The 12911-nt window shown below is 38.1% G+C and overlaps 1 protein-coding gene across 31 annotated transcripts in view; it reads right to left on the bottom strand.

Moving 5' to 3' along the window:
- Positions 1-12911, bottom strand: part of KIF27 (kinesin family member 27) — a 92730-nt gene that overhangs the window by 2220 nt on the left and 77599 nt on the right. For 29 of the 31 annotated variants that reach the window (XR_015170148.1, XR_015170141.1, XR_015170144.1 and 26 more), the window contains 2 exons: positions 12347-12545; positions 8958-9122 (listed from right to left, as the gene is read on the bottom strand). Coding sequence is in view for 20 of the 31 variants with exons in the window: in XM_086416810.1 (XP_086272936.1) it covers positions 8958-9122; positions 12347-12545 (364 nt within the window). In the remaining 11 variants the exon portion in view is untranslated. Of the gene's footprint in view, positions 1-8785; positions 9123-12346; positions 12546-12911 lie in introns of those variants that run through there. The other 2 variants (XR_015170143.1, XR_015170140.1) reach the window with 1 other exon arrangement.

A 12911-nucleotide genomic window follows, 5' to 3' on the forward strand; every position in this document is an offset into this window, starting at 1 on the left:
TCTCCAGGCCAGAATACTGGAGTGGGTAGCCTATCCCTTTCTCCAGCAGATTGTCCCGACCCAGGAATCGAACTGGGGTCTCCTGCATTGCAGATGGATTCTTTACCAACTGAGCTATCAGGGAAGTGTGTGTGTGTGTGTGTGTGTGTGTGTGTATCTGGATCACTTTACTGTACACCTGAAACTAACACAATATTGTAAATCAACTATATTTCAATGAAAAAAGAAATCCTGATGCTCAGGTCATAGTATTTGGCAGAGGAAGCCTGGCATCTTAGTTTTTAAAGATTGTAAGAGAAAGGGCAGAGATGGGTTCATTGGAAATGTTCACTCCCAAGCCCACTTAGATTCCTCACAATACAGTTTCCCTCTTCCAGAATTTGACCACTAATGGAACAGACTAAACAAAAGATTTAACTCATCCATAATTACACAGGCAGTAAAAGAAATTAGAATACCAACCAGATCTTCTGACTCTAATATCCTAACACATACAGTTTTATAAGTGACTTAAATTGATATGACGATACTCTGTCAATATCAATTGCACCAGGGTGGCCATCTCTTCCATGAAGCCCACCTTAGGCCCACTGAGGAAGACTATGGTCCTTAGACTTTAACCTCTGGTCAATCATTTACTGGCTCTGCTCTAGTTTACAACTGAACACACCATAAGACTATCAGCTCTCTGACAAGGACCTGAGTTCCATTCAGCTTTAGGTTCTCCATCACTCATAGCTAAGCCTATTAGATTTTTAATTAATGGGTGACATTTAAATTAATTAACTGATACAAGGATAATTTTAAATAGTTAAACAAGTACATAGATTGCATGTCCATATTAACTGATTTTATCCTCACAAAATGTTAGAAAACAGATGCACTGAGCCAGAAGCATGATGAAGAAGTAACCAAGATATTTTAGTCAAAAGAGTAATTCTTTGCTACTTGGAAATACTAAAAATATTCAAAGCATATAAAGTCTGGCAGGCAGGCAATGAAAAGATGACTACTGAAACCCAATCAACTGAATAGTAAAACAGTTATGTGTTAACTAAGATACTGATTATTAAGCAGGTAATACTTCATTCATATAGTTTATATATATAGAGAGAGAGTTATATATATATAACTCTCTTTTTTTGTGGCATCTCTGTCAGGTTTTAGTATTAGGGTGATGGTGGCCTCATAGAATGTTTGGAATTTTACCTTCCTCTGCAATTTTCTGGAAGAGTTTGAGTAGGATAGGTGTTAGCTCTTCTCTAAATTTTTGGTAGAATTCAGCTGTGAAGCCATCTGGTCCTGGGCTTTTGTTTGCTGGAAGATTTCTGATTACAGTTCCAATTTCCGTGCTTGTGATGGGTCTGTTAAGATTTTCTATTTCTTCCTGGTTCAGTTTTGGAAAGTTGTACTTATTCTAAGAATTTGTCCATTTTTTCCAAGTTGTCCATTTTATTGGCATATAATTGCTGACAGTAGTCTCTTATGATCCTTTGTATTTCTGTGTTGTCTGTTGTGATCTCTCCATTTTCATTTCTAATTTTATTGATTTGATTTTTCTCCCTTTGTTTCTTGATGAGTCTGCTTAATGGTTTGTCAATTTCATTTATCCTCTCAAAGAACCAGCTTTTGGCTTTGTTGATTTTTGCTATGATCTCTTTTGTTTCTTTTGCATTTATTTCTGCCCTAATTTTTAAGATTTCTTTCCTTCTACTAACCCTGGGGTTCTTCATTTCTTCATTTTCTACTTGCTTTAGGTGTAGAGTTAGGTTATTTGACTTTTTTCTTGTTTCTTGAGGTATGTCTGTATTGCTATGAACCTTCCCCTTAGCACTGCTTTTACAGTGTCCCACAGGTTTTGGGTTGTGTTTTCATTTTCATTCATTTCTATGCATATTTTGATTTCTTCTGTGATACCAAAACCTGACAAAGATGCCACACACAAAAAAACTAAATATCACTGATGGCCAATATCACTGATGAACATAGATGCAAAAATCCTTAACAAAATTCTAGCAATCAGAATCCAACAACACATTAAAAAGATCATATATCATGACCAAGTGGGCTTTATCCCAGGGATGCAAGGATTCTTCAATATCCACAAATCAATCAATGTAATACACCACATTAACAAATTGAAAAATAAAAGCCATATGATTATCTCAATAGATGCAGAGAAAGCCTTTGACAAAATTCAACATCCATTTATGATAAAAACCCTCCAGAAAGCAGACATAGAAGGAACATACCTCAACATAATAAAAGCCATACATGACAAACCCACAGCAAACATTATCCTCAATGGTGAAAAGTTGAAAGCATTTCCCCTAAACTCAGGAACAAGACAAGGGTGCCCACTCTCACCACTACTAGTCAACATAGTTTTGGAAGTTTTGGCCACAGCAAAAAGAGCAGAAAAAGAAATAAAAGGAATCCAAATTGGAAAAGAAGAAAACTCACTGTTTGCAGATGACATGATCCTCTACATAGAAAACGCTAAAGACTCCATCAGAAAATTACTAGAGCTAATCAATGAATATAGTAAAGTTGCAGGATAGAAAATCAACACACAGAAATTCCTTGCATTCCTATACACTAATAATGAGAAAATAGAAAGAGAAATTAAGGAAACAATTCCATTCACCATTGCAATGAAAAGAATAAAATACTTAGGAATATATCTACCTAAAGAAACAAAAGACCTATATGTAGAAAATTATAAAACACTGGTGAAAGAAATCAAAGAGGACACTAATAGATGGAGAAATATACCATGTTTATGGATTGGAAGAATCAATATAGTGAAAATGAGTATACTACCCAAAGCAACCTATAGATTCAATGCAATCCCTATCAAGCTACCAACGGTATTTTTCACAGAGCTAGAACAAATAATTTCACAATTTGTATGGAAATACAAAAAACCTCGAATAGCCAAAACATCTTGAGACAGAAGAATGGAACTGGAGGAATCAACCTGCCTGACTTCAGGCTCTACTACAAAGCCACAGTCATCAAGACAGTATGGTACTGGCACAATAGATCAATGGAACAAAATAGAAAGCCCAGAGATAAACCCACGCACCTATGGACACCTATCTTTGACAAAGGAGGCAAGAATATACAAGTGGTGCTGGGAAAACTGGTCAACCAGTTGTAAAAGAATGAAACTAGAACACTTTCTAACACCATACACAAAAATAAACTCAAAATGGATTACAGATCTAAATTTAAGACCAGAAACTATAAAACTCCTAGAGGAGAACATAGGCAAAACACTCTCTGACATAAATCACAGTAGGATCCTCTATGACCCACCTCCCAAAATACTGGAAATAAAAGCAAAAATAAACAAATGGGACCTAATTAACCTTAAAAGCTTCTGCACAACAAAGGAAACTATAAGCAAGGTGAAAAGACAGCCTTCAGAATGGGAGAAAATAATAGCAAATGAAGCAACTGACAACTAATCTCAAAAATATACAAGCAACTCCTGCAGCTCAATTCCAGAAAAAAAAAAAAGACCCAATCAAAAAATGGGCCAAAGAACTAAACAGACATTTCTCCAAAGAAGATATACAGATGGATAACAAACATATGAAAAGATGCTCAACATCACTCATTATCAGAGAAATGCAAATCAAAACCACAATAAGGTACCATATTTCACTCCAGTCAGAATGGCTGCTATCCAAAAGTCTACAAGCAATAGATGCTGGAGAAGGTGTGGAGAAAAGGGAACCCTCTTACACTGTTGGTGGGAATGCAAACTAGTGCAGCCACTATGGAGAACAGTGTGGAGATTCCTTAAAAAACTGGAAATAGAACTGCCCTATGACCCAGCAATCCCACAGCTGGGCATACACACCAAGGAAACCAGAACTGAAAGAGACACGTGTCCCCCAATGTTAATCACAGCACTGTTTATAATAGCCAGGACATGGAAGCAACCTAGATGTCCATCAGCAGACGAATGGATAAAAAAGCTGTGGTACAAATACACAATGGAGTATTACTCAGCCATTAAAAAGAATACATTTAGATCAGTTCTAATGAGGTGGATAAAACTGGAGCCTATTATACAGAGTGAAGTAAGTCAGAAAGAAAAACACCAAAATAGTATAATAAAGCATATATATGGAATTTAGAAAGATGGTAATGATAACCCTGTATGTGAGATAGCAAAAGAGACACAGATGTATAGAACAGTCTTTTGGACTCTGTGGGAGAGGGCAAGGGTGGGATGATTTGGGAGAATGGCATTGAAACATGTATATTATCATATGTGAAATGAATCGCCAGTCCAGGTTTGACGCATAATACAGGATACTCGGGGCTGGAGCACTGGGATGACCCAGAGGGATGGGATGGGAGGGAGGTGGGGGGGGTGGTTCAGGATGGTGAACACATGTACACCCATGGCGGATTCATGTCAATGTATGGCAAAACCAATACAATACTGTAAAGTAATTAGCCTCCAATTAAAATAAATTTTTATTTTAAAAAAGAGCTTAAAAAAAAAAACTCTCTATAGCTTCAGTTCAGTTCAGTTCAGTTGCTCAGTCATGTCCAACTCTTTGCGACCCCATGAATCGCAGCATGCCAGGCCTCCCTGTCCATCACCATCTCCCAGAGTTCACTCAAACTCACCTCCATCGAGTCAGTGATGCCATCCAGCCATCTCATCCTCTGTCATCCCCTTTTACTCCTGCCCCCAATCCCTCCCAGCATCAGAGTTTTTTCCAGTGAGTCAACTCTTCACATGAAGTGGCCAAAGTACTGGAGTTTCAGCTTTAGCATCATTCCTTCCAAAGAACACCCAGGACTGATCTCCTTTAGAATGGACTGGTTGGATCTTGCAGTCCAAGGGACTCTAGAGAGTCTTCTCCAACACCAAAAGCATCAATTCTTTGGCGCTCAGCTTTCTTCACAGTCCAACTCTCACATCCATACATGACCACTGGAAAAACCATAGCCTTGACTAGACGGACCTTTGTGGGCAAAGTAATGTCTCTGCTTTTGAATATGCTATCTAGGTTGGTCATAACTTTTCTTCCAAGGAGTAAGCGTCTTTTAATTTCATGGCTGCAATCACCATCTGCAGTGATTTTGGAGCCCCAAAAGATAAAGTCTGACACTGTTTCCACTGTTTCCCCATCTATTTCCCATGAAGTGATGTTAGGGAATTCAAAATTTGATAATATTTAAACAGCTATATTTTATAATTCAAACGGTCTCATTTAAAACATCTCATGCCAGGCCATACCCGTATCTGCAGCAGGTCTCCAAGGTGAACAGCCTCTGGCATGTTGGAATGTGGAGAAGGGTTCCATTATATTAGAGCAGCATTTTGAAATAGGATATAGTACAAGCTATTTCACCAATATGAATTCAAATGAATTTTCTTAAAGCATAAGGAGATAACTGAAAAGAATTATGCTGAAATATTAATAGTTTTGGGTAGGATTGTGGGTGATTTTTTCTGATTTTTTTCCTATATTTTCAAAGTTTTCTATAATGACTATATATTATTTTTTATAGCTAAAAAATAAAGATATTTAAGATAGTTCTAGGGGAAATAGCAAATTAGCTGAGATAACGTCTTCAACATCATTAAGACGTCTACCTCCAGGAATTCCCTGGTAGTCCAGTGGTTAGGACTTTGAGTTTCCAATGCCAGGGGCCTGGGTTTGATTCCTGGTCAGGGAACTAGGATCCTGCAAGTTACAAGGTCAAAAAAAAAAGACTAGACTTCCCAGGTAAGTTGGTAAGATATGAGTTATCCTCACTTTATACATCTCCAAGATTATTTAACTTTTTTTTTCACCTTTTTGTGTTTGTTTCATTAAAGAGCATGATGAAGATCTAGGTTTTTTAAGCCTGTTTACCACCATATACCACACTGTCATTTTAAGAGATGTTTAGTGGACTCAGGAGTATAAAAATGGGCCATTTAAACAGTAAACAGCTAATTTTAGATATCCAAAATTTGAAAGTATAATTGTGTCCGACTCTGTGCAACCCCACAGACGGCAGCCCACCAGGCTCCGTCGTCCCTGGGATTCTCCATGCAGAAATACTGGAGTGGGTTGCCATTTCCTTCTCCAGTGCATGAAAAGAGAAAAGTGAAAGTGAAGTCGCTCAGTCGTGTCCGACTCTTAGCGACCCCATGGACTGCAGCCTACCAGGCTCCTCTGTCCATGGGATTTTCCAGGCAAGAGTACTGGAGTGGGGTGCCATATGGGGTTACGCTAATTGCTTTGTTCCCTACTTAATATCTGTTTACACTTTAATTTTTTGCAGATAGCATTTCAAGTAAAAGGTTCAGCTATATGTCACAGGCAGAATTTCAAGTAAATGTTTTAGTTATATGAGTAAATACCTCTGTATTACTACCCTGAAATCAGAAAGGTTGGTCTCTTTGGCAGAATTGGTTATGTTTGTATTACATCTCTATCCTAAAATGGCTTTTTACTAGAACACAGAACCAGGAGTTAGAAGACTAGGGACCTCCGACCATGTTCCATTTACTGGTCTATTTTGGAGTCACTGGGCCACGCTAAGCTTTAATTTCCACATCTAAAAATGGGGTTAGCATATACCGGCTTACTGAGTTTAGGACTAAATAGAACTGTTTGGGAAAATGCCTATAAATGATATAAATGCCTATAAATGATACCTACAATAAATATAATGTAGCATTAGAACTACTCTTCTAAAATATTACTGAGTTTTAACCACAATCAGGTACCATCTCACGCTGGTCAGAATGGCCACTATCAAAAAGTCTACAAACAATAAATGCTGGAGAGGGTGTGGAGAAAAGGGAACCCTCTTACACTGTTGGTGGGAATGCAAACTAGTGCAGCCACTATGGAGAACGGGGTGGAGATTCCTTAAAAAACTGGAAATAGAACTGCCTTATGACCCAGCAATCCCACAGCTGGGCATACACACTGAGGAAACCAGAATTGAAATTTGAGACACATGTACCCCAATGTTCATTGCAGCACTGTTTACAATAGCCAGGACATGGAAGCAACCTAGATGTCTATCAGTAGATGAATGAATAAGAAAGCTGTGGTACATATACACAATGGAGTATTACTCAGCTATTAAAAAGAATGCATTTGAATCAGTCCTAATGAGGTGGATGAAACTGGAGCCTATTATACAGAGTGAAGTAAGTCAGAAAGAAAAACACTAATACATTATATTAATGCATGTATATGGAATTTAGAAAGATGGTAATGATGACCCTATATGTGAGACAGCATAAGAGACACAGATGTAAAGAACAGACTTTTAGACTCTGTGGGAGAAGGCGAGGGTGAGATGAACTGAGAGAACAGCACTGAAACCATGTATATTATCATATGTGAAATACATCTCCAGTCCAGATTCAATGCATGAGACAGTGTGCTCTGGGCTGGTGCACTGGATTGACCCTGACGGATGGGATGGGGAGGGAGGTGGGAGGTGGGTTCAGGATGGGGAATACATGTACACCCATGGCTGATTCATGTCAATGTATGGCAAAAACCACCACAATATTATAAAGTAACTAGCCTCCAATTAAAATAAATAAATTAATTTAAAAAATAAAATAACAGCAACAGAAAAATAAAATATTACTGAGTTTTAAGATTTAACACTGTTAATTCTGCTTACATTATATATTCAGCACACATCTTTTCATTGTACACATGTATCATTCTCTACTGGACTCTATTTTTTATGGTTTCAGTTTTTATAATTATCTTTTTAAGTTGAAATATAATTGATATGTAACATTATATTAGTTTCAGGTGTACTCTTTACCTCTTGTAATCATCTTTAAGTACTGGGTTGGGCAAAAAGTTTGTTCGGGTTTTTTCATAAGCTGGTACAGAAAAACCTGAACGAATTTTTTTAACAACCCAAGTTTACAGGTACAAAATAGCTGTGTTCCTAAAAAAGACTGTAAAGTCAACTTTCAAAACCGTACTTAACTTATTAGAAGAATACTTTCTCTAAAGGAAGGCTAATTCTTTCATAAAAAGAGAATATATTATTTTAGAGATATGGGTTGCTCTCTACTGGTGGGCTTAAAGACAATATGTTTTAATCATAGATATATCACCTTCATGGCAGTTTTTGCTTTTGCAAAGTTCTTTGTCATGTTTTATCATTTCATTGAGGAAGGTGGTGTTTCTACATATCTACATATAATTATGCAAGAAAACATCCTGGTCTCAACAATGGTTTTATTATATTTTTGAATTTCCAGAGGTCACAATATGAAAAACGTGAGTGATCTTAGAAATACATAGGATATTATTTTACCTTTACTTTTGTTATTCTCTATTTATTTTACTTTTTTATGATAATCAGAAGGCTTCATTTCCTATAAAACAGGAAAAAAACAGCTATCCTATATTTAGGGTTATTTTAAGAATTTTAATGAGTCAGAGAAGGCAATGGCACCCCACTCCAGTATTCTTGCCTGGAAAATCCCATGGATGGAGGAGCCTGGTAGGCGGCAGTCCATGGGGTTGCTAAGAGTCGGACACGACTGAGCGACTTCACTTTCACTTTTCACTTTCATGCACTGGAAAAGGAAATGGCAACCCACTTCAGTGTTCTTGCCTGGAGAATCCCAGGGACGGGGGAGCCTGGTGGGCTGCTGTCTATGGGGTCGCACAGAGTCGGCACGACTGAAGCGACTTAGCAGCAGCAGCAGCAGAAAATATAGGAACCCCTGGTACATGGTAGACAATCCAGTAAATGATCATTTCCTACATACATATACATTTGTTTTTTTATTCTTTTATCCAGTGGTTCTGTCTTACACATAGACTAGACAACTATTTTTGTTACAGAGACAGAATTCTAAATAATCCAATCAGTTGGGAGAGGCTCCACGGCAAACCGTGCTATGGTGTTGGCGCAACAGGTAATGCTAAATCTCTTACTTTCTGATGGTAGTAGTTGCCGCCGAATTGCTTCCCCTACCAGTTCCTTGAGTTTCTTCTTCAGATCTCTGCTGGTTTTCTTATAGAAATATAGATCTCTTTCCAGCTGATGGATTTTATCTTCATAATTTTTTAAAGTTTCCACAATGCCTTCCCCATCTCGCTCTATAAAACAGAAATTTACATTTAAAATCAGTTTAAAATAAATGACTGAAAATCCTAACAGCGCTCCCAGACTCTATTTAAAGGATGAGAAGTATGTTACAGGTGTCTGTTCCTTGAATGGATTTGTTTTCAGCTACAATATGGATTCTTCTGCCTGTAAAATGTTTTCAAAGTAGGATGAGCCCTTCCCCATCCTAACCCCTAAAACTACGTATTTTTCATGATTCATAAGCACTTTTTGAGTGGTTACTAACTAAATTTATCCTCAGAACATCAGAAGTAAGGTCTACATTTGGAACCCTGTCCAGCTGCATCAGTGTCTTAAACGTTTGTATCAGGAACTGTGGATATATAAAAGTCATAAGCCTAAGGTTTATAGGCCCAAGAAATATATGACCAGGGAACTTCCCTGGTAGCACAGTAGACAGGAATCCACCTGCCAATGCAGGGGACGAGGGTTCAATCTTTGGTCCAGGAAGATTCCACATGCTGAGGAGCAACTAACACCATGCACCACAACTTCTGAGCACGTGCTCTGGAGCCTATCAGCTGCCACTGCTGAGCTGGTGTGCTGCGACTACTGCAGCTCCTGCACCTACAGCCTCTGCTCCACAACAGCAGGAGCCCTCGTGATGAGAAGCCTGCCACGTCGCAATGAAGAGTAGCCCCTAATCTTCGCAACTAGAGAAAGCCCGTGCAGCAACAAAAACTCAGTGCAACCAAAAATAAATAAATAGATTAATTTTTTAAATAAATGCAATGCTTTAAGGAAAAAAAGACTGGGCGTGGGTTCCATTCCTTGTCAGGGAACTAAGATCCTACATGCCTTGTGGCATGGCCAAGGAAATTGAAAAATAAAAAAGAAATATACAACCAGAAAAACCAGAAACCTGTCAGAAGAGGCTGAAAGATTAAATTACAAAGGAAAAACCACCAGAAAAAGAGAAGTGGGGAAAAAGCCATAAGTAAACCTCTAGTTTATGCCACAATATAACTTAAAACTTCTAATTAATATTTAGTAATGTTTACAACAGTTCCCTTTGAGTTATGTTCTACAACAAGTAAAATTCAGTTTATTGATCTTCAGACCTACCCTCTCCTACTGGTAAATCTAGAAAATGGTCCTGAGCTCAGTTGCTCAGTTGTGTCCGACTCTTTGCGACACTATAAACTGTAGCATGCGGGCTTCCTGTCCTTTACTGTCTCCTAGAGTTTGCTCAAAGTCATGTCTGTTAAATCAGTGATGCCATCAAACCATCTCATTCTCTGTCACCCCCTTCTTTTTTTGCCTTCAATCTTTCCAGTGTCAGGGTCTTTTCCAATGAGTCAGCTCTGCATCAGGTGGCCAAAGTACTGGAGCTTCAGCTTCAGTATCATTTCTTACAATTAATATTCAGGGTTGATTTCCTTTAGGATTGATCTCCTTGCTGTCCAAGGGACTCTTGAGAGTCTTTGCCAGCACCACAATTCAAAAGCATCAGTTCTTTGGCACTCAGCCTTCTTTATGGTCCAACTCACACATCCATTTGTGACTACTGGAAGAATCATAGCTTTGACTATACGGACCCACCCCTTCGTCAGCAAAGCAATTATCTCCGCTTTTCAATAAGCTGCTTAGGTTTGTCATAGCTTATCTTCCAAGGAGCAAGCGTCTTTTAATTTCATGGCTGCAGTCACCATCCACAGTGATTTTGCAGCCCAAGAAAATAAAGTCTGTCACTGTTTCCATTGTTTTCCCACCTATTTGCCATGAAGTGATGGACCAGATGCCATGATCTTAGTTTTTAGAATGTTGCATTTTAAGCCAGCTTTTTCACTCTCCTCTTTCATCCTCACCAAGAGGCTCTTTAGTTCCTCTTCACTTTCTGCCATTAGAGTGGTATCATCTGCATACCTGAAGCTGTTGATATTCCTCCCAGCAATCTTGATTCCAGCTTGTGCTTCATCCAACCCAGCATTTTGCATGATGTACTCTGCATATAAGTTAAATAAGCAGGGTGACAATATACACCCCTGACTTACTCCATTCTCAGTTTGAACCAGTCTGTTGTTCCATGTCCACTTCTAACTGTTGCTTCTTGACCTGCATATTGGTTTCTCAGGAGACAGGTAAGGTGGCCTAGTATTCCCATCTCTTTAAGAATTTTGCACAGAATGTTTCCTACATAAATATTTTCAGTTACAACTTAGTTATGAAAAACGTGTCCCAGCTATAGTAATGAATGATTTTTAAAATGTTCTCATTTGGCTAAAGCATGAGCTTTTTTGTAAAATGCCAATCACTTGAAAAAACATATTAAAAATTCTATTAAAATATCACTTTTAGAGATGTAAGACAGAATAACACGATGTAAAGAGCACGTGTTTGAATGAAATAACTTGTGGAATCCAGTCAAGGAAGTCCTGTCATCAGGCAACTAGTTGCTAATTAATTGGTTATAAAATTTAACTTACAGGCAGACTGCCTCAACACTCCAATGCATAGATTTTCCAATTTTCTGCTTACTTGGGTTGCTTCTTCCAGATCCCTTTTACCACATTTCCAGCTCTAGATTCATGAGAATGAAGACTCAACAGCTAAGCTGCCTGAACTGAAGTATTCCAGGCATTGAAGTATCACCAGGCAGTGGTTCTGTTGCCATAGGAACTGTTTGTGTACCAGTCATAAGCCCAGGTATTGTGAAGACCAACTGCTATGACAAGTCTTTCCACACCACAGTTGACAGTTGAACTAAACTACTGTGTGCTAAGGAACAGTATGTGCCCATCGATGGTAGACTAATTTTGACCTAAGCTATAATCTTTAATGATATAACTAAAAGGAGAACTATAACCAGACATCTTACAGAACCTATCACTTTAATTTTATAAAGGTAAAGTGACTTAAATATCAAGGTTCTATATCCTAGAAATGGGGACCTTTTCAGCTATATATCACCAAGCCAGATGTCATCCCACATTCCTACACAGTAACTAGACAAATAACTAACAGGATTGCAGCAGTTCTCTGTGTGTTGCTGGGGACAGGCAGACGAGATGGCATTTCAGGCATGAAGTGCCTTACGTCCATAGGGCTATCCCAGCATGTGGACCCAAACACACAAAGCACAAAACACGTGTTAGTAGTAATTATTTATGCATGTTAGGCTTTAACTGACCCAATTCCTCTCCTGATCCCCATCCTCTACATCATCTTTACACAGCTGATGAGAAGGGGCAGTTACCTTTGAAATGATGTAACAGCAGTTGCATTTTTTGCTCATGTTCCTTTTGCTGGAGGATCAGTCTCCGGTCACACTGAAATTTCAGATGTTCCAGTGCAGATTCTAACTCACGAACCATGTTATCCCGTTCCAGAACTTTCATTTTAATTTCTTCATTCTGTAACTTTAGTTTCCGTTCAACTTCTCGCAAATTAACCACCTAGCAAAGACATTTTTTGACCTTTTAACTGTCTTAGACAGCCTAATATAATAGATTAATTTACTTCTCCTTAGACTTCATAAAGATGAACGCCCTTAATCACCATGGTATAACTAGGCAAATGCTTTGTAACAAACCCACAAAATAAACTTTTTTAATTTGTTGGGATTCTGAATTGGTAACAACTTCATTTTAAATATAATGTTGGTCTAACCATCACCCCACCATCATTTCTTAGACATAATCTTTGTAGTTTACATTTGTAATCCTATAACTATTTTCCCGGTCTAAAAAAATATCAAGAATTCTAAAGACTCTTGTAACATCTAGATAATTCTCATTTTTAACTCCAAAGTGAATGTTATA

The sequence above is a fragment of the Bos grunniens genome, chromosome 8 (assembly GCF_055505025.1).
Source record: "Bos grunniens cultivar Pamir isolate PY7600 chromosome 8, Bosgru_T2T1.0, whole genome shotgun sequence".
Taxonomy (NCBI): domain Eukaryota; kingdom Metazoa; phylum Chordata; class Mammalia; order Artiodactyla; family Bovidae; genus Bos; species Bos grunniens.